At 33.9% G+C, this 23,562-nt stretch overlaps 1 protein-coding gene across 1 annotated transcript in view; it reads left to right on the top strand.

The window, feature by feature from the left end:
- The window catches only part of LOC128223765 (large neutral amino acids transporter small subunit 2-like), a 43,122-nt gene extending 21,004 nt beyond the window's left edge, over window positions 1–22,118 (top strand). Inside the window, exons 5-12 of the mRNA XM_052933134.1 lie at window positions 6,198–6,321; window positions 6,707–6,810; window positions 7,417–7,513; window positions 9,807–9,956; window positions 10,984–11,068; window positions 13,404–13,496; window positions 14,377–14,476; window positions 15,618–22,118. Of these exons, the coding sequence (XP_052789094.1) occupies window positions 6,198–6,321; window positions 6,707–6,810; window positions 7,417–7,513; window positions 9,807–9,956; window positions 10,984–11,068; window positions 13,404–13,496; window positions 14,377–14,447 (724 nt within the window). The 3' untranslated portion in view covers window positions 14,448–14,476; window positions 15,618–22,118. The remainder of the gene's footprint in view (window positions 1–6,197; window positions 6,322–6,706; window positions 6,811–7,416; window positions 7,514–9,806; window positions 9,957–10,983; window positions 11,069–13,403; window positions 13,497–14,376; window positions 14,477–15,617) is intronic.
- The last annotated feature ends 1,444 nt before the right edge of the window (window positions 22,119–23,562 follow it).

The raw sequence follows: 23,562 nt of genomic DNA, 5'->3' as shown, positions 1-23,562 counted from the left end.
TCTCGTCCCCAAACTATGGCTTATTAACACGTAGCTCCAAATACATTCTCCTTATTTTATTCATATATAATACACTCGCTAAGTTGTGAGAGGTCTCTTAACCTTGTCTATCCACTCCCTAACAAGACCTGGATAAAACTTACAATACAACATACAATTTCTCATTAGGCCACACCCATATATAATTATAACCAACCATACAAAATAGCTTATCAAACTTCATTCATACAAACCCCTAATGTAACCTTCTATTGTCTTTACCTTCAGACCAGAACTCATAAGAATCTAATTCACACCTTCATGTTATATGCTTTGATATAAGTAGCGCAACTGCTTACCAAGTTTCATTCAATTAATTATGGAAGATACAGTATGTCCAGTAATTAAGAACAAGACTAGCAGACTTCTGTAACTTCTACTTCAAAGACTATGAATTAGTACTAGACCATAACAATATATAGTAATTAGCAACTATGATTTCCTCATGTGGACTTGCAGTGAAATCCTCATTCAATCAATTTGAGAAAAATATAAATAATCAATTTTTTGATATTTAAAATAATGAACTGTTTTATAACTCTGTGACACAATATCCAAAGATAATCCGGCTTTAATTTTTAACATTTTCCTTCATTCTCTTGTATTGTGAATGAATTTGTTTTCGTCTTGATTATTTAAACCAGTGAATGGGTTCCTATCTCGCTTAATGCCCACAATAACCTGTTGCATCAGAATGTACTTTGCTGATCGATTGTTAACTGTGAGCATCATTGCTATTGAATTCTGTTTATAATGATGCAATATCACTGTTTACTGTAAGGTAATTCATATGCTATTGAATTTTGTTTACAATGATGCAATACCATATTCAACTGCCTGAAAGGAGTGTTGAGGGCTGTTAAAAAAGTAGTGACTTAAGAAATTAAACTTCTATCAATATTTAGTTGCAATAAGTTTCAAAAGAAATCTCATAAAAAAACAACACTTTTTTGTGAGTCTCACAGGGAATTATTAAGTCCAAACAGTGAGCCTTTGATCCTGCAAAATGAGTAATTTAAGGGCTTAGTGCAAGCCTGTTAAACAAGTAACACCTTCCACATCTAGATTGAATTACAATTCTCTAGTTTGCCTTATAATTGAAGACCACAAACATGTTCATTGAAGTTGTTTGCTTATATTTGTAGAAAGATAATGGTTCTCCCCCCCCCCCCCCCCCCCCCCCCCCCCCCCAGGTCCGGGAGTATACTGGGGATTGTCTGGGAAATGGGCCATGTTTTTACCTTCCAGGTGGCCCCGCAGTGCCATGCAGTGGTTTTGTCTTCGCACCAAGTAGCAGGGAATGAGCCTTACATAGGGTCCCTGGGGTACAGGGGTATTTGGCCGGGATTTTACCAGCAGTTGGTCCTCGCAGGACGGGGATTTTACCCGGGCTTGGCTCAGGGCCAAAAGTCATAGTCCCCACTATTCCCCAGACCATGGGAGGGGGGCTGTGGTTACATTTGACTGGTGCATTTCAATATGCTCTTTAACTTCAAAATATCATTTCTTAAAGATTTATGTTATAAAAAGATTATGGAGGTTAAACGTTATCACCAATATCTGTTATAATTGATTTGAGCCTCTATAATTGTAACCTCAGCCCCCCAGGTCTTAATGACTTTCAGTCCAGCGAATCCCGGGTAAAATCTCCAACCTGCAGGGACAAACTGGGGACTGGGTACATCCCTGGTACATCCCTGTTTAGGCCAATTCCCCTGTACTTTCGGTGTGAAAACAAAACCATCTCATTCACTCTGTCTTTATGGTAAAAAAATATGCTAATGCATTAAGAGCATCATAAATATTTCAACTAGAGAGCAAAGATTCTTTTAGGATGACATTTAGACAGAAATACTCAAGTTGATCTTATTGTAACAGCAGTTTATTTGTCATGTGGGAAATTGTTAGTTCTTCAAATTCTTGCACAATGCCTCATTTGGAAATAAATCTTCCTAAAATACATGATGAAAGAGACTGAGTATGGATTCTGTAGTCTGACGGAATACTGATATGAATTATTCCTTTAAAGCTTGGCAAGAAAACCCAAACCCAAACAACTTCAGTTTTGATCTGATGTATTAAAAAAAGTTCTCTAAAGAAAAAAAACATTTGCCATTTGATTATATCCTGATTTTGTTGATCGAAAATCTTGATTTCGTTTCAATTTTTAATTACCAAGATTTTCTGTGTTTGCATTTAGCTCATAAATTTCACTTTTCAAAGATAAACACTAAGCTGCACGTTTTTGATTATTCGGGGATTAATTGCATAATAATTGTAATCGAAAAGATTTGAATATATTCTATGGATTACGAGCAAGAATAAAATGTCTGACTGTCAGTCCAATACCTGTGATAAATCTAGCTCATTATTTATCAATTCCATATTTAGCCCAAAAACCTTGAAATCAGCTGATTTTAAGCATTGAACATGTAGTTTGGGTTGTGACCCTGAAGATATCCGATGAATGAAAAGTGCACTGTTTGGCTTTAGCTGGTTGAAACCAATTTGAAACTGGACGAAGGGGTGGCCAAAATGTAGTTAAGTGTTTAAGCTATAATGCCCCCCCCCCCTAACCCCACCCCTGAATGGGAGATTGCTGACAGATTTTGAGTTAATCATTTTTAAAGCTTTGTAACAAAAAGGACTAATCAGGTTCCATTTATCTTATACCCAAATTTCACCAAGGATTGTTTTTTTTCCAGTCGTCTCGATCTGTACCAGATTATCCCCAATTATGTATTTTTTTGATCGGCGAGATTGTCGTCCTGAATCGCCTCCAATTGTCCCCATTTTTTAAGCCGATTGTGTCCCGACCAATGAACTACGGCAATGGACGATTCACGGAGGATCTGGTGATGGTCTGGTGCGTACACTCCGACGACACTACGCACGACCCTCGGAAGAGAGAGGCAGAGGCTAAACGAAAGCTCCAGAAGGCCGGCGAGACAAGTGGACCTTCAGAGGACCCTCAGACGACCAAGGCGACCACGGGCCGACGGTTTTTGATCAGCTACTGTTTTTCAACTTGTTTAAAAACAGTAGCCGATCACTTTCTAGGTACCTGACCCTCGGGGGACTAATGTGATAGTGCCAGATCTTACCCCAAAGGTATAGGTTAGTGCACGTTAGTGCACGCAGGTTCCCGACTTGTTTTGCAAAAATAGGGCTGATCGACTAAAAAAGGGATCCGGTACTCTTGGGACCAAAACCATCCTTGGTGAAATGGCCCTATTAATCGTTCATTGGTTGGATTAAGTGGATAGTAGAAAGAAATAGGCATTAACACTAAGGCCACACCAAATTAATGTTTAGTTCCTCGGATTTTTGCAAAAAAAAATTAGAGCGAGCAAGCGAAAAAAATAAATAATTTTTTGTCAGTTTTCATAAAAACCAAAGCGAGCAAAGAGCGAAAAATATATTTTTCCTTATATTCAATATAAATAAGAAAAATTGTTCAAAATAATTGCCCTTAAACCCATTTTAATGCCATCTTGAACTGAACCTCTAATAGACATTGGGAAAATGTCAAAATACATACTATTTATTCATCCGTGTTTAGTACAAACATTATATGGATAAATCTAATTTCTTATATAATTAAAATGTACTTTAATATGACGATCATTCATAATAATAAATAACCCTGCTTTTAGTAAAAAGTTTGAAACGACATATAAATCTACCTGAATCAGTTTAACATCATATTCAACTGTATTTAGACATAACTTGGGATTGATTTTGGATTTGTAAAAAATGATCACTTACACAGGCATCATCAAACATTAGACTCCATATAACAAAGACTAAATTTTGTTTTTATTATCACAGGAAATGCAATAACATGTGCTTATTAAAACAAAAAGAACAAGGGTATTTTTCTGAGTACTTTTTTTGGTTATTTAGATGTTTCTATGCACCAGCCAATTGTATACCCCCCCCCCCCCCCCCCCTTAAGCCTGGAACAGCGGGGACTTTGACTTCCAGTCTCTCGAAACCCGGGTAAAATACCCGACCTGCAGGGACACACTGCTGGTAAAATCCCTGCCAAATGGCCTCGCAACCCCAATTACCTATGTGAGGCCCATTCCCGACTATTTTCAATATGAAGACAAAACCACATTCACTAGGCACTGTGGGGCCACCTGAAAGGTAAAAACACAGCCCATTGCCTCTGCTGTCCCCGGTATACCCATGGAACAAGGGCGAGGGGTGGGCGGGGCAGTGGTTACAATTGACAAGTGCATTACAATCCCGGATTATGCTGCAAATAAAAACAAAATATAAGGTGATAAACTTAGGCTTACTTATGTTGAGGTATATCCAGACCAGTGTTTATATCGCTATTTGTGAAAAGATATTTGTTCAAAACTTGTTTTGTCAGAATTTGATCAAAAATGACCTTGATATATCATTTTGGACCAAACAATGACTCATGTTCCAGTTAAGTTGACCTGTCATTTTCAGCATCGTCGTAACGAGGTAAAATTTTGGTCCCTTGTCTTATGACTTGAATAAAATAGTACTAAGTTGATCATTCCGATTTCCATTCAAAACGAGTCACTAATTACGCAATATAATCGCTACCAGTCTCAGATACACATGCTTTATTGCATAATGATTGCTTTAAATAATGATCCTTTAGTGCATTAGACGATCAACAATGACTTCAAGCATGCTCAAAACATATTTATTGTCAAAAATAAGATTTAATTTCCAAACTTCGAGCCACATTGTTTATACCGGAAGCCGCCATTTTGATTGAATTTATTGAAACCCATGCTAAACCGATCGATATACAGTATAAAAACACTACGCATCGGTAATTTCCCTTTACAAAAACACGAAAACTAGCGTAAACTTGATTATTTTTAGCCTTTTAATAAATTACCTGAAAAAAAATCTGCTGGGCGATCAAAATGGAGGTGCGGGCGCACAAAATAAATAAAAAATAGGAGCGGTAAATCCGCGGAACGAAATATCAATTTGGTGTGGCCTAAGACAGTTAATATTTATTTTTGCTGTATCTATATGAGCTTTTATATCACCCTTAGTAAAGTAAAAATTAAACAATCACTATTACTTAGAAACAATGATTTTTGGTATTTATATGAGTTATAATTTATATGGTCCAGTTAAAAGATAAATGCTAGTTTATCACGTTCAAACCAAAGTTTATGTTAAAAAATGGTTAAGAAACTGAAAATTTAAGTTTCACAGTGAAGTGTCATGTCATATTCACAACAGCTGGTGATATTTCTGAAATTATAAGAAAAAGTGAAAAATTGACATATCTTAAGAAGCCACATCTGTTAAGTTCACTTGGTGAATTGTGGTATTATCTTGCTTGCATATAAACAATGTTGAGATGAAATGAAAACTAAACAGTGAACATTTGTAAAACTCTCAAATTATCCATCATTGATATTTCATTTCCTTTTATGATATTTTCATTTCATAAGTTCAAAGTATTTCAATATGCACAAATAGTTCCCTGGGAATCAAAGCTTATGTCAACTGTTTAACACAATTGTTTAACATGTTGGACATAGCGAAAACATAGACTGTTAAAGATGGTCTCATGAAACTAGGTACGCATAGTAATAAGACCAATACAATAAATTCGGAGCATCTCTCATTATTCTTGGCAAAATATTTCTTCAGACATTATGATGACATCTGGATCAGGCCTAAAAAACAACTTTTGGTTGAGGCTGCTCCCCCTTTTTAGTCATTCTGTTGAAATAAAATGAAAAGAAAAGTTTTTCAAAAAAAAAGACAATATAATCAGGGTATTGTCATTAATTACATATTTAAACATAAGTTTAGATTGACAACATAACACTCATTTTTTTTTTTAACATAAAGTAAAATAAAATAAAATTATTTAAGAAATTCATACCCAGCCCTACCTGTTTTAAGATCAAGATGTAACCCTACCCAAAACATTTACAATCTTTTTTAAGGCATTTCTGTAGGAAAAAGTTCTTCAATTACTTATTGACATCGTGTTATTTGGAAGCTGTACAGTTAGATATTATGATATATCTCTTTTCGGACTAATTCTACACTGTACATTTGAAAGGTACATTTTGGCCGACGATTGGTTCTTATTGAGAACTCAGATATAGTGTTAGCACCGGTTCATTTCATTCCAGAAACTGCCCGAAGGCGATATGGATCTCAATCAGCCTGGTAACCCTAGTGTACACTTTCGCGAACGTGGCATACTTTACCACCGTGAGTCGAGTAGAGGTTCTCAGTGGAGCTGCAGTTGCCGTGGTGTGTAGATTATTCTTTATTTTACTAAGTTTTGAGACATTTTAAGTTGACAAAACTTTTTCAACAATAGTCATACTTCAATCTGGTCACCAGAAGTGATATGTACATAACTGCATGTCCCTACCATCAGCGAGCAATCATGTTATCAAAAGATGCATGATAACAAATACTGGTAGGACGCCAGAGGGGTAAGGCTCTCAACACCTTAGATGCGCTGTAACATAATGATAAATTGTCATTGTTGCATAACGTTGACAAGAAAAAAGTCCTCGCTAGGTCCCTAGGCAGGGGACCAGTGAAGTTTTGTGAAAGATGTTCTCCTATATGACTTTGCTTACATCATACAGCTTCTGTATGATACTAATTGGTGATGTGTGTGTTTCAGATGTTTTCCAAGCGTCTGTATAATGTGGCATGGGTGATCATGCCCATCTTTGTGTCACTCTCCACGTTTGGAGGCGTGAATGGTATCCTCTTCACCTCATCCAGGTACGAAACTCAACATTCCCTGACATTCAATAAACGATGCTTTTGATAGTTTGTTTAAAAGATAATGACACTGTGATAGCCTTGGTATTGGTGTTTGCATGAAACTCTGTATTGGTCCATATCTCTAACTTCAATCATGTAGTTATACACTGTGTTTGATTGAAGGTAAACTAACACTGCTCCAGTGGCACTCTTGTTTTATTTAAGTTCTCATTTGAAGAAATATGGCTTCTGTTTCACTCTCCTGCGTGCTGTAAGAATTGTGTTTGATTTAAGAACCCATTTAAAAAAATCAGTGTGTTTGGACAGATTTAATATACTCTCGCTTTGCCCACTCGACTCGACTCGACTCGATTCGACTCACTCACTCACGCACTCACGCACTCACTCACGCACGCACGCACTCACTCACTCACTCACTCACTCACTCACTCACTCACTCACTCACTCACTCACTCACTCACTCACTCACTCACTCACTCACTCACTCACTCACTCATAGTAGATAGCCCTTTTATATTGTTGAATAAATCATGTTCTCACATTTTATCATTAAACTTTTGGCAGCCGTGAGCACCAGTCTTACTGCATGTATCTGTATTGCAGGTTGTTCTATGTTGGAGCAAGAGAGGGACATATGCCTCAGATCCTCTCTATGGTTCAAATCACGAGGCTCACACCCATGCCTGCATGTCTATTCATGGTAACTCTTGGCTTATTTATCAACAAGTTAAGGTATTTTCATCCTTTAAAACTAGGGATGGAAACCGGATACCAAATCGGTATCCGGATATTCGTATCAAGTATTCGAATACTATCCGGATACTCGTATCAAATTGTTTTCATAATAAGTAAATTTCCTATTATATGTCACCAACCTGTTATTTGACATAATTGTCCACTTAATTTATAAATCATCATATGGCAATATCACTTTTTCATTCATTCTTTCTCAGTCTTAATAATTTATAATGTTATAATCAAAGCTAAACAACTCATTTTACGTCATTAAACTCATGATGAATACCACATAAACACTTCGCGAATTTGATAGTCACTTCGGCCGAGGTGGTTGCTTGGTTACTGCCACGTGCTTTCGAGTTTGTTATTTATCAGCAGGTTTCATGTTAAATGACGCTTTGATTATTTGATAGTCGATTGTAATTTTATTTCATTACATTGTTTGATTTAATGCAATACCTACAATTTCTGCGGTGTTTTGTAATGAAGGATATAATTGCGGAAAACATAAGACAAAAAGACAATCTGATTTTTCTTTATTTACATGCGTGTACTTTTTTATTTATCAATAAACTAAACATGGATTAATGATCAATCCGTTTAATATCAACTAGTGCCAATTAGTGTCAATTAAGCACATCTGAGATCATAAAACAACACTTGTCATTGTAAACAAGGTCATAGAAATTCACAGGGTGCTGCACAAGGACACAATATCACGCCTTGTGCAAACACCCAATTAGTCCTTAGCAGACGATTTGTGACACATACCCGCTTCGCGACAGACACTGTTGATCACCTGAAATATTTCATCTGAAAAGTTTTATAACAATTGCTATGTCTCTGCTAAGCTATTTCATTGAAATTTTAATTCTTAACGAATATTCGAATACCCATTTTGGTATCCGAATACTTGCGTGATATCCGGATACTCGGATATTCGCTTCCATCCCTATTTAAAACTACCATTTATAGTGGCAGAATATAGGTTTATGGTGGATGTACAAAAGAAAGGCAATATTTTGGCGCTCTAACTGGGTCATTTATCCAATGTAGCTTTAATCTGAAAACCTCTTAATATTCAGGGATGTGATTTGTTTTCCGCAGATCACATGGCTGCAGGGACTAAAAAAACATATTAAATTGTTTTTGTTGATAGGTACGTGATAGCTACTTTGGCACTCCACTTCGCTTCAAATTTGAAGTCGCAAGGGCCCTCTAAAGGGTACAAAATCGCTTTGACCCCGATTAGGTGCCTAAAGTGCCCCCAAAGGCAATTACTTTTTTATCTGTACACAAATCATATTCTTTTTTTTTTATCATTGAAGTCATTTAAGTCAAATTAATGAAAGATAATAATGCATTGAAATTAATCTCTTTCTTTTGTGCATCTATAAAGTGTATTGTGCCTCTGTCATGTAGTGAAATGCTCAGAATTAATGAGGTATGTTCAGCCAGCGAAGACTATTAAATATCACATCACAAGCAGACACATTATACAGTGTTCATATAAAAGCTGCATTATTTATAAGCACTGTTCTAATTGCCACACACCAGTGGTTCAACAATGAATATAAGCACATTTCAGTGTATTTATCTATTTACATTCTGACCTTTATTTCTCCCACCTCAGATCAGTAGATCAAAAAATTTGTTGAAAACCATTGTATGTAGCATCATGAAAACCTTGTCTGGTGGCAATATTTAAAAACCAAATTGATTATTTTTCGCTTCAAATGGCACCATAAATTTTGTTCATGCTCCATTCCAGAAATAATGTTTTACTCAGAACTTTTTAAAGAGTGATTTGATTTTGATTTACATAATCTGAATCACTGCGGGCATATCCGTTACAATCACTAATTATCACATATCTATACACACATTATTCCACTACGCTCAAGAGTTCCTGCGAATTTTATTTTTTTTACTTTATTTTCTTTACCTGAGGTGGGAGAAAAAAACATATACCATAGCTGCTTGTATGAGACAGGTTCATCCTAACCATCGCACAAGGTGTTCAGCGGAAACTCAGTAAACCTTGTTTCCACAAAACACCCTACACTCGAGTTGGGATGAACCTATCTAACACTCTTGGCCATGGTAGATACTTCTATTCCATTCCCTGATATAAAGCCAAAGATGTCAATATTAGCTTTTAACTTATATAAATTACTCATGAATGGTTATAAACTTATCACCTTACCATGTTTTGTCAATTGTACATGTATTTATAACATTTTCCTGCCTTTCAGGGTCTGCTATCTCTAGTCTACCTGACCTCATCCAACATGTATGCCCTCATCAACTATGTGAGCTTTGTAAACTGGCTTGCCATTGGTCTGTCTGTTACTGTGCTATTGTACTTCAGATGGAAACGCCCAAATATGGATAGACCAATCAAGGTGAGCTTCACATATTGATCATAGGAATTTTAACTGGCTTGCCATTGGGTGTCTGTTCTTATGTTATTGTACCTTAGAGGCAAATGCCTAATAAAGAGTGACCACCCAGGGACAGAGTATTAGTTGAAAAAAAAGAGATAATTTTTCAACAACTTACAAAACATTGGATTTATTTCCGTTCTAAAATGTAAAGCACCCTTCTAATGATGTTGGATGATGAATTTTAATATAACATGATAATTTTGCTGACATGCAATTTTGATATTGTTCTATTTCCTGCTTATCTTAGAAGAGAACAATTAATGAGACTAAAAGTGGATGCCACTTGACACAAATTGACTGTAAGAATGTCATAGTACAGTTTTTCAAACCAAGTACAGAAAAGTAATGCAGTGGTCCGCTTGCACCCATGAACATTTGACATGCGTTCATGTTGACTAGACTTAAATTCCTTGTATGCATAGTTGATAAATGGATTGAGATTTTGAGTACGAGTTTGTAAAGATTTAGTTACAATAAAGCATGCTTTCGTACTGGTTTTTGTTAAACATCAATATTTCTAATGTGAATTAGAACATTTTAACCTTTTTCACCTTTTATGTTTACGAAAACCGACAACGCAAGAGTAATGTGAAAACCTTGGTGTGGTGTTGTTGGTGTGTAAAATTGTTAACCTTGGCAATAAGTAATAAAAAAGTTCAACACATTAACGTGAAACTTGATGCATACATTGTTAAAGAAAATTCACACACATGTGAAGCATTTGGCCAATAACTCTTGAAGAATGTTTTTATTTATGCCCATTTTTGACTGAAAAAAAACAATAGACATGTGTTGGCATCCTCTCAATCATTTTCTTGTTCTATAAATTACTTAAAAATGTTTCTATGGTAACAGTGTGACTGTATGTGTACTGCAGGTTGCTTTTGTAATATGTTTCTATGGTAACCACATGACTGTATGTGTACTGCAGGTTGCTTTTGTAATACGTTTCTATGGTAACCACATGACTGTATGTGTATTGCAGGTTGCTATTATCTGGCCAATCATATATGTAGTGATGTCCATGATCCTCGTATTTCTACCTATGTACTCTAGTCCTACAGAAACAGGTAAATTAAATATAGTTCTATAGTATTAAGGGAACATTTTCTCCAACAATTTAAATAAAATATGTTTCCCATAATAAAATCAATCATTTATAAGGGATTTTAAATCAAATATAGACTCATTTGGAACAGCCTTGGATTCTTTCATCAGCAATATTGCTTACATGCGTATTCAGACTTATTTACATAGAAAGATGCTTGCATTGGCGTGAAACAATTGAGACGTGCCAGTTGCACTTTACTTGTTTTCCCAACTTCAAACAATTTATCCAGATGAATTTCTTGTTTAATGTTCTCAAAACAATTTTTAAGGTTATGAATGTACAAAAGAATTGTGTGCGACATTTTTGATACATCATAAATAACTACAAAAAACAACATATAATTGTCTGCCTGTATTAAACATAAAAGTATTTCCTCGCATGCATTTAGGCATATGATACATTCTGGTTATCAACCCATGTAATGTTTTGATTCTCATGCGGAATTGACTTAATTTGAAGACATTTTTGGGGAAATAGGTTTTGTTTTATAAATTTTATTTAACAAAATGCATGAAAAATGTCGTGTGTGTTTTTTGATTTTCATGGATAATATATGCATTTGTGACCTGGAGGAATAAAGGTTTTATCATTTCAACATACAATCGCCCATGAAGGCAAAATATAGAAATTATATAAGGAGGGGTTCCTGAGGAGCATTTATGTTTCTTTTAAGTTGAATAACCTAAAGGGTGATGGTGAAAATGACGTCCTAGGATGGATTGTATGTTTAAATGGGATATCCCTGTACAAAAATCAGTTAAACAAATAACATACTGTTTTTCTTTTTTAAAACAATAACAACTTACATAATTGTAACTATGAATTGCGTATAACTGATTAACCAAGCAAAAACTGTTATTCCATTACTTAAGTTCATTAACAACTATTGTGAGAAGTTCTATACATACTGGTCCTGAAATAAGGCCAGTCATAATATTAAGGCATGATAGATTAGGTCACTCATGATATATATAAATGCATAGCTACATGTTTGTATTTTAAAAATCGAAACATTAGCTTGCAAATAAAATTTAAAAACTATTTATTATGATCTACTGACATTTGAATGAGTTTTAAGCATTGCTGTTATAATCAATTAGTAGTCAAAAGTAGCCAGATCATCAGTTTTCTTACGTTGAATTGAGTAACATGAAAACACTGGTGTGCACAAAATGAAATTTGTGGATGAATAATAATGAGAATACTTTGACAAGCCATTGACATTATATCCAGTTGATTCTGCTTAAAATCTATATGCGCTGGATGTTTTAGCTTTATTACTGCCAGCCACATTTACATGCAAGCTGTTTCCTGTGGCATGTCAATAAAACAAACATGAATTGTTGTAAATAATAATATATTACTCAATTCTCATTATTTAAAGCTCTGACACATATGTTTATTTGAACAGGATTGATATGACTACGTCAGGCATGGCTCATTCTGTAGTGTGACGTGGGCAAAGTTGTTGCTTTTTGTTGAGGTTTTTGCTCTGTTCAAAGCTTAATAACAGCTGTGTGTTGCTGAAGATGTAAACAAATACTTTTTTTCAGTATCAGTATGCTTCAATTTAATGCAGACAATCTTTCTGTGATGTGTACAGTAATGCTTATTGAGTGTATGAATTGTTTTGTCTTTAAGGATGACAGACTTGTTAATCTATACTCTATATAGTTCATGTCAATTATGGCAATGAGGATGACCCCTGGCAATTTATTGACCAATGATCAAAGTTTAGCATTCGACTTTAAAAATGAAATTACCATGTCATCCTTTTCTTAGTCAATATCAGTGACAGCAAAGTATTAAATATTCTTTACTGTTCTTAGATGAGTTCAGTGTTATCATTTTTCACAATGACCCAATTTTTCAAAACAAATTTATGGTCGTTTTAACAAGATCAACTGAACAGTTTTTGGGTTTTGGTATGAATTTTGCATTGATACATGCATTCTACTGATATACTGAAATAAATGTATTTGACATCTTTAGAAATACATCCTTTTCATTTGTCAAAAGAAAATGTTGACCACTAAATAAGATACTGAAACAATTTATGCTCAAGAATTTTGGTCAAACTTTGTTGTACTGCCTTTACTCAGTAATTAGAAGATACCTGACATATCTTTGAAGCTGAGCCTGATTATGCCTCCATTAAATAATCCTGACAGCAATTTTACTTGTGACAGACATGCAGAGATTTGCTAATTTCAACGATTGTTGTGAATGATGTAAACTGTTGAATTGTCTACAATGCTAAATTAAGTTAATGTTCCTTTCTATCTGTTTTCCAGGGTTTGGATGTTTAATTATCTCCACGGGAATACCGGTCTACTTCGTGTTTGTCTACTGGGAAAACAAACCAAAGTCCATTCTACAGTTTATAGGTAATGAATAAGTTTCTAGTTGAGTTTAGGGAACAAGCCCCGGGCCAGTTTTCCATATTGATCTTATCCTTATCCTTAGACATGCCTCATGGATTTCATGCAGCCTATTGGTCAGCTAAATATACAGGCCAATCAAAACGCCTAGTTTCTTATTTTTTATTTTTTTTAAGTTCAACCTGCTTCTTGAATACGGCCCCTGCCAATGTTCTTTGCCAGAAAGTTGCTTGTGTTGCTGTTTGCAGTTATACACTTATGTATTTGTTATACAATCTTTACTAAACTTGGTTTTTACGATTATTGGCATACTGTCTTTTATCAGCAATCCGGTCACACTATTAACTCCAGAACTATGGCCCTTGAGTTGTTAAAAAAAACCCAGTACCTTTGGTCTATTCACTGAATTTTCTTACTCAATCTTTCCCGAACTTTGTTACAATTTGTAAAGATATGTCTTGATTGAGCTTGATCAACAGCCAGATTGTATTATCTACTCTAGAGTTGAGCCCCTCAATTTGTCAAAATGTGAATCTTTAGTAATCTTTTGTGAACTTCATGGAAATATTATGGGCTTTGGTTTGATACTTCAAAATAAGCATTTGCTATTTAGCTTGTCTGGAGTTTGTTTTGTTGTTTATATATTCTGGCTTGTTGAAAAGCATCTAGCAAATTATACATGGAACATAAAGCATTGTGGCTTTTTCATGAAAATCTTCAAATAATATAAACATAAAGTATTCATACTTGTTCAAAAGATCTATCAATGATACTAAAAAGGGCTATTGTTGAATACAGTAAATATTGTTTAAGTAAATCACAATTTTGATGTCTGGTTCTATATGAGTCGGATATATGAGTGTAAATTCTGTGTTGTTATTTCCAGATAAAGCCACATTAGCTCTACAGAAACTGATGATGTGTGTCCCAGAGGAAGGGTTTGAGAAGAGAGAATAAACTGATATGGAGGTGCTTGATACCTCAAGGTATGGATAAGTTGCTCAATCCTATCAAACTAAATATCATTTTAAATATTTTCAAACTTTGAGATTTCTGTAGCCAGAGCCAGATTTCCGTAGCCAATCAGTTTACAAAAAAACATGGGGCATCTTTGAGTATTTTAGATGGTTAAAGACAAGGAAAGATATGAAAACTGTACATAAATATCGTATATTATTTAGTTAGAAATGCAAGTATATATATATATATATATTCTTGTTAAAATGTTGCATGTAACCACATTTATGTTAATATCTCCGCACATCACGTATTGCATTGAAATCTAATCTAAAAGTGATCCATGCATGTTTCACCAAAACTTTTCAATCCTTACACTGAAAAGCGGCGGAATAGTCAAGCGCGCTGTCTGTGTGACAGCTCTTGTTGTAATTACATAATCAAAGCTTATTTCAAAAAAATCAACTATTCAATATTTCCCTATATCAGAAACAGTATTGACAGTCTTAGTATGATTTACATCAAAATAACTAATTTCAAGCAGTACATTATTGCTTATTAAGGGCGATCACTGCTTTAGAAATTATCTGTACCAATGAGAAATTATCCTGAAGTCAGTAAACAATGTCGAGGTAAACATTGACGATCAGACTACCATTAAATTCACACACTGGGGAACCATCGTCCGAAATGTATAGAAAAATTGCATGATTGAGTAATAATTTTCACAGGGGAACACCTGTTTGAAGTCCTTTTTATATGTATACGTTAAATTTCCTTAAATAGTGAAACTAAAGTGATATGCAATGAAAGATAACCTTTGTAGATAGGACTCTATGTGAATATAGTAATCCTTGCTGGGTTGAGTAGTCAAAGCCTTAATAAGGAATACTTATAAAGGGAGATAACTGGATACTTGATCTACAGTTTTCGGTCAGAGTATGTTCAATCTTTCTATGGGATAAAAATACAAATTTAATGATATATCCAATAGAGCATGGTGTGTCTCTCATCTTTAACACATATTGTACTGAAATCCATGACTAAAACCTACTGAGAATTAGGGCATGGATGGATAGGTTTTGGCAGGTACCTGGTCCCCAGTCATTTTTTTCAGCATTAAATTGAATTTAATGACTTAATTTACACAAAACATGTATTTATTTGCAGATTTTTGCCATGATGAAGGCAACTGCGTTAGGCAGAAATATCTACAGATGTCAGATGGAGATGGAAATAGGGCCAGAAGAAGAGACCTTGCCAAAGCCATCTTCATGTAAAAAAGAAATCATGTTCCATATCGCAAAACTGGAAAAGCCGTCTTCGATTGAAGCTAAGGCGGCACCATACATCAATAATACCTTTCCCTTGAAGTCTTTTATCAGCATTTAATTGTTAATGAAAATCTTTTATTTAATTTGTAAGTGATTTTAGTCCTTTTTGAAAATGCTCAAATTGTTTTTGAATCATTTTTTTCATTCATTAAATTAAATTTCAACCGCCTCTATTTGTTTCAAAGTAGGTTTCTTTTCATTTTTGAAATTTGCTATTTTCAAAAGAAATACCTATTTTATGTTTCAAACTCTAATACCCTGATTCATTCTGATTATTTCTTTGACTGACCAGTTCATTTAATTAAAAGTTTATTTTTTAAAACTCACAGTTTATGATTATTGTTTTAGTGTTGTTCTGATCTCCTTTAAGATTTTGGATTTTTTTTGTTGTGTAATTATGTTTGTGTCCTTTGGATTTTTGTTCATAACCACATAATAAGTGTACTGCTGCCTAGGACCGAAAATTATGATCAGCACCTTCTGGAGTAATTGTTTTATTACATGATCTATAAATAAACCTTTCATGATTGGAGGAAAAGCTATTTTCACAGACAATAAAATGCAATATTGATCTGTCTTTTTATAGACTTGAAACAGTTTATCATAATAACACTGAAAAAATCACTTCAAAAATGCCATATTGACAGTCTGTTAAGACTGGCTACAGTTTAGCACATGGTGTCATAATATATCATGCAGTATCATGTAATAAAACAGCTATTTACTTGTTAGCTGTAAATTATGCAGTTTGCATTAACCACAAAATCATTATTGACCTCTGCTATCACCTCGGTCATGAAGGATTTTTTGGTCAATATGACAGCATATTTCACAATTAATAAGTACATAATTGTATATAATTTACAGTGAGCAATATCTTACCGTAGGTATTTTATTCCAAGCGGTGAGAAAATATGTTTAACAAAGCTGTAATTGTGCTTCATTTTAAAACTGTGATTTAGAATGAAGACATTGTAATCTTCCATGTTTGTTGTCAAACTGAACACTAACACAAAGTACAAATTATGATTATTTCTGCACTTATATTATCACACATATGTCATATAAATCTATGTTATAGATCAAATAGAACAAACATGTTATTACTTATGCATGTTTATCTCGAGGAAAAAAGCATTTAGGTTCTAAGTGACATTCAATCAAGAAACTGAAAGACCATTGTCACTTTTATTTCTTGATCTGTAAATAGTCTGTGATGGTTTAATTCACCACAGGTTTGGTGTAGTTAGCTCTCATACTATGAATCATGTGAACATGTGATGATGTATTTATTAATATTATTTATTAATAACCGCTGTTCAAGGCGGGCAAGCAAATCAGAGCAAGACAGAGTATTAAAGCTGCACTCTCACAGATTGACAGTTTTGATTTTTTTTCAGAATCAGCTGATTTTGCAATCAATGAAAATCAATTAATGCCATCAAATCAGTCATATAAGATAACTCAAAATAGAACAGATCTCAATTGTTTGGAAAACTGCCCAAAATTTTATTATTATTAATGCATTTGTAATCTTTTAGCCATTAAACATCAATTTTGCAAAAGTAAATAACCTATCTTCTGTCAGCAGTCTTGAATCATTGGTTTCAAGACATTTGTAAACGCAAAAATTGGCTCATTCGAAGACAAGAAATAGAAATGTTGTCAAAACAGTCAATCTGTGAGAGTGCAGCTTTAAGGTCATATCTATTAACAGTAATGGTTTGGATTTGGCTTGACTTGTTTTTCATGTTCATCTTGCATTCATCTTATAAAAGTTTGATCTGCTTTTCTGAGGAAAACCTGGAAGCTGAAGTTAGCAATTGACCGGTCACCAAACAAACGTCATGTTATTTTGTTCTTTTTTACCAAATTTAATCGTAATTATAAGTGACCACTGACTCACTGATTATTTGATTGACAGCTGATGACTGGTCAGTAGTGACTCATTGACCGTCATTTGAGGTATCATGCAAAAAGACCTAAGTAGGAAACTTGGTACTAATTTTCACTATGACATTATGCATCTGTGTGGCAAGACCCGTAACTCTTTATACATTTGTTGCATTATCCCCCTTGATTGAGCTAAGAGGTATTGATATCTGCTTGCAGAACTCTTTTTGAGGTTTTCTGATCTACTTGCCTGGCTTTAACTGTAAAGCCTCATTCCGATTTGCTGATGAACCTTCTCAACATGTGTTGTGTGTTTATAGATATATATATAGAGAATTATGTTACCTGTGCATAACTGGTAATAAGCCATTTAGATAGTTGTAAACTTGTGAAGAAGGAACACTTCTTCCTGTATTTTTAGGGGGTACTGCCATGAAGTTACAAGTGACATAGAAGTTTAGTTGAGTTCTTTTTACCCCCTATGATTTGTTATGTCCTAGTTTGTGCAGTTTAAGCATGATATTGTTGCCATGATCCAAAGCCATTTACTGAACATTGTGCGCAGATATATGTGCAGAGTTACAGATAAATTTTCCTATGTATAAATTTTCCTATGTATTTGAGTATTACTCCACACTTTTGAAAAATATTGGGTATCTCACATTATAAATGAGTATTTCAAGTTTCTATTACCCCATCATTTTGATTTTAATTGAGTAACAACAATGAACGATTTCCTTTTATAAATGTAATTGGAAATAATTGTGTTTTGATTACCGGCTCTTATTTTGGTTTTAAAAATTAGTGAAAGCTGTTTTCTTAAGGAATTGTTAAGATGAGTAGTTGATAGTTCATAAAAGTGTTAAATTCCATTTCAAACATATAAATGATCATTTTGTGTTATTTGGCAAGGGTATGAAATGAATCTTTAATTTTGCTTCACTATTATTTCATCATTTTACTTGACTGATATTTCATGTCCCTTGTACAAGGACTTTTTAAACTCCTGTGTTAGCTGGTGGTTTAATTGACGCTTTTCTCCACATCAAAGTTTACTATGTGCAATAGTAATATACGATATCAAGTTCATGATTTACCAAATATAATTGCAATCAAGGACATTTCATATATTTTTTAAAGAGAATAAGATCTGGTTTATTTCTGCTAGGAAAGTTTTTTTGTAAATTGTACTCTGCACAGCAAATTTTGAATTTTTACACAAAGCACAAACTAGCGCCAGGTATGGCTTACATTCTGTAGTTGCTTAAATTAGGTGAGTAAAAAAATGTTTTTTTGTTTCTACCTCGGTAATATGACAGGACTCCATTAAAATATCAATTAATTTCATCTGCAATTTTTTAACATTTAATGTTAGTGTTGTTTTATTTTTTTGCTACCGGATATAATCATGATTAGGGAATATAAAACAATTGTTCAATAAAAGAAATCTCCAGTACTTGTTCTGTGCATTATATTGGCCATTTGTGCCACATATAATATTTGACAGCTTTCTAGTATTCATAACCATTGCCATTACTTACAATTTACCTGTTTTGTGTACCTTTTTTTAAAGGCTATTATATAAAAAAGGGTAAATACATTAAAACATATCTCCATTTATCGGTGGAAAAAATATCATTTAAACTTAAAATGTATTGTAAAAGGGAAGAACAGCATTTTTCTTCAAATGTGTTCAATTTACAAATTTTATTTCTTCTAACTATATGACAATCATGACTTTTAATGATAAAGGTATGAATTTACATTACTTCAAATTGTTCTTACAGCGATCATAATTATATACATTTAAAATGATTCATGTTAAATATTTTAAGACTTACCGCACCATTTCTAATTTTGATACATGTAGATGTTTATAATTTATCATACCAAACTTGGAGGAGAATTCTCGTGTATGGAAACTTTTTTAATCTCAGTCAAATTTTGATTAATAATCTCATGGGGGCATTAAAACTTTTTTATGATTATCATGGGAGAATCTCATCAGGTTTCCTAGGTGTGATTTCAAACCTAGGAAATATTTACAATGGTGGTACGAGGCGGATATTCATAAGACATCTTGAGTTATTTCCTATCTTCTGTCAAATTCACTAATGTATCTCGCTGGTCATACTGTTTAATACCCTTATAATATTTGAAGTACTTTGTTTTGATGGATATCAAATATACAAACTTTTATGTTGAAAACTTGTATACTTTTGTTTTCAATATAACTTTAAAAATCTTAAGACTTAAGTTTTGAAACTTAAGCAAAGAAAGGACTTAAGAATGTTTATGAATATGTCCCCTGCACTGTTTAAAATCCTTCCTACAAAATAGCTTCTAGAGTTCTTGACGGAACATGTTCCTGGTAACTTATAATCAGAAGTGATTTTTTTCCTATGGAATGATTTTGAATGTAACCATACATGTGTGTACATGTAGTTTATAATTATATATGAATGTCCAAATTGGTATTCAAAACATTTTAAACTATTTTGAATGGATTGACACAGGTTATGGAGGAGATTTCTCTACATAAATATATATTATGTCAAAGTTAAAAAAGTACATGCGATGCAACGATGATTAAAAAAGATGCTATGTTACAATGTATAGTTTCATAACATAAATGATCTATATCTGAATTACATATGTTTATTTGATCCGAAAGTATAATGAGGGCTATTCCGTTTAAACATAATATACCCGGTAACCCCTGGGGGAACATAATATACCCGGTAACCCATGGGGGAACATAATATACCCGGTAAACCCTGGGGGAACATAATATACCCGGTAACCCCTGGGGGAACATAATATACCCGGTAACCCCTGGGGGAACATAATATACCCGGTAACCCATGGGGGAACATAATATACCCGGTAACCCATGGGGGAACATAATATACCCGGTAACCCATGGGGGAACATAATATACCCGGTAACCCCTGGGTGAACATAATATACCCGGTAACCCATGGGGGAACATAATATACCCGGTAACCCATGGGGGAACATAATATACCCGGTAACCCCTGGGGGAAGGCACTTCTAAATTATGCCACAGCTAAAAAAGCAAATTTACCCTTTTGGGGTCCAAATTAGCGAAAAAGACACCCCCTTTGTACTATGTAAATTATTGCCATCCCCCGGTGGGTTATATGTTTTACTGGAATAGCCCTAAGATTATATACAATAGGGTTGATTTTATTACATGGAAATGATCATGTATTTTTCAAAAGACAGTAAGGTCCATAGAAAGAAACAAAGAGGGACTTGATATTGTTAAAAAAAAATTGTATATCTGTTTTCATGTGCTACCGTAAATGTTATCCATGAAGTGAATAAAAAAAATTATGATTATGTACCAGTAAAGCTTTTCTTATTAAGTATATTGAAATGTTATAGTTATTGTTAGTCTGTATTTAAAGATGTATCGTGTAGTTTGTGAGTTTTCAATGGTGTATTGATGTGCAGAACTTGGTGTTTTTGTTGTTAATCACTAACTTATCTGTTGTGTACTAGCTAATGTTTATGAGTGTAATGTTTGTGTATCTGAGCCTGTTTGAGAGTGATTTAAACTTTGTATGTGTTTTTATTTTTCTGCTTTTAAGGAGTTTGATTTTAAATAAAAAAAGTCCATTTATTTTTCATTTGAATGCGTACTGTGTTTGGATTGTTATTTTTATTTTAAAGCAAACTGTTCATTTCATTTATATTCTGTTTATAAGCAATCTAGGTAGTTGATTTCATTTACATTCTGTTTATAAGCAATCTAGGTAGTTGATTTCATTTACATTCTGTTTATAAGCAATTTAGGTAGTTGGTTTTATTTACATTTTGTTTTAAAGCAAGGTCTTTTATTCACATTTTAAAGCAAATAGTTTGCTTCATTTGTGCTTTTCTTTTGGGATTTAAGGTTAATTTTTGTTCAGTTGTGTTTCATGCTTAAGCAGTAAATAAAAATTATTGACCTTCTACTCTGAAATTATTAACCTTCTACTCTGAAAAAGTTCAATAGACATAAGGGCCATTCTTTAAAGAAAGTTCACAGTTTTATTTTCAAATGCATTTTAAAGTAGGCATTGCAGCATTGACTGCCAGTTTGCAGTTTTAGTCCCTGTTTGATTAGTAGCTTTATATACATGTAGTTGTTTGTGTATTAGAGATGTACAAACTTCAGTATGTTGTGGTGGGTGGAGGTTATGATAACAAACATATTTTAGTGGTCGAAATTAGTATAAGCCAGCAAACATTGCACTGGTAAAATGATTTCTGGGCTTGCTCAAATTCGGGATTTTATAAAGCAGGGATTGTTGATTATTATTTGTATTTTCAAACACTGGACTAAGAAAATTCTGGCTTATTCTTCAAAACTCTAATTTAGATGACTAATATTTATAGAATGATTGTGATTTGAATAAATGATTATAAAAGTCAATTGTGTTACTTTTATTTATAATTGAAAAATGAAGGTTAAACTCACCATTTAAAGCAATGCAATTTTATGAGGGAAACTACCTGGACAGTCATACCTGCAAAACAGTACCAGCCCTGACTATTTCCGGACTAAGCAGTGTGTTACCAGCAGTGTGTTACCATCTCAATGCAAATCGGATATTATTGGCATCCTTGATCAGATTTAAATTCTAATTTTATCACCCAGATGTATGTTTGCATTGTTGATGTATATTTCATTAATTCATAAGCAAATAATATTTATCACAGAGCATTAAAAAGATAACAACAATGAATTTAGTAAATTGTTGCCCCACGACTTAGTTCAGTCAATCTAAACAGCCATTTAATCTTTGCCACTCTATGGTTAAAACACACTAAGCATCCCTGATACCTAAACGCTATTTGTACCCAGCAAAAGTGAATAAATATGGACAAGACAGGGAAAGTCCTATATCAGATTACTTCCAGGAAGGCCTTTCTAATGCTAACATTGTGACCGTTTCGAGGAAAAGTCATATCCTAATAATTCAAATCAGTTTACGTCCTTTGCACAGAGAACTGGCCCCAATTTCTCGAAACTTCTTAAGTCTCTTATAACAGGATTAAGCTAAACCCACTATATTTGTCTTTCAATATTTTGCGTTTTATATACTCTTAAAAGTTTTAATACTTCAGACAGGAATTATCGTTAAGATTATCACAATAAACCGTTTTTTCATTTATAAAAATGTTAATTGAAATAAACAACTTTAGCCTGTTAAGCTTAAGAAGTTTCGAGAAATTGGGACCTATGGTCGTTGACGTTAAGACGTTAAGAGAATGCTGTGACGTTCGTTCCGTTTGTGTCTGTTGTCAACGTGGTCGAGCATTCTGAAAGTAATCATGGTTACACAAGTCTGCGACAACTGTGCTTGACGAATGAATTGAGCGGTAGGTTTGAGTTTATCTTTCATGTCTTTATTATAACCAGGACTCGCCACCATGACAGCGGTTCATCCTCTTTCACCTTCCTATTGCTTTCATCTTGACTAAATAAGGCGAAATATACGGGGTATCCATAGCACCGTACTATCACCGGTAAAGGCCAAAAAGAGTCAAAGATGACACCGCTGTTTTGATTGGCTAAACTTAGTTGTGGTCACAATTAACTAAGTTGCATCGCATTTATTTGACTTAGTGTAGCGGATGTAACCGTAGCCTAGTGTCTTTTTAACAATAAATTGTTGCAGTCTGTTGATAGTTATAATGTCGTATTTAGGATATTGTTCCACAGTTCACTGCCATATAAGACTATTGGCGTGATTATTTTCTTGTAAAGGTTTATAGAAACTAAAGGGTTGAGACCGTAAGGGTGTAAACCTTGTGCGGAAAAACGCATTTTTTTGCTTTTTGGCAGCGTTCCTCAATGCGAATTTTGCACTTGA

Source organism: Mya arenaria, chromosome 17 (genome assembly GCF_026914265.1).
Source record: "Mya arenaria isolate MELC-2E11 chromosome 17, ASM2691426v1".
In the NCBI taxonomy this organism is placed as follows: domain Eukaryota; kingdom Metazoa; phylum Mollusca; class Bivalvia; order Myida; family Myidae; genus Mya; species Mya arenaria.
The sequence above is the reverse complement of the archived record's forward strand: the minus strand, read 5'-3'. Positions and strand labels throughout refer to the sequence as shown.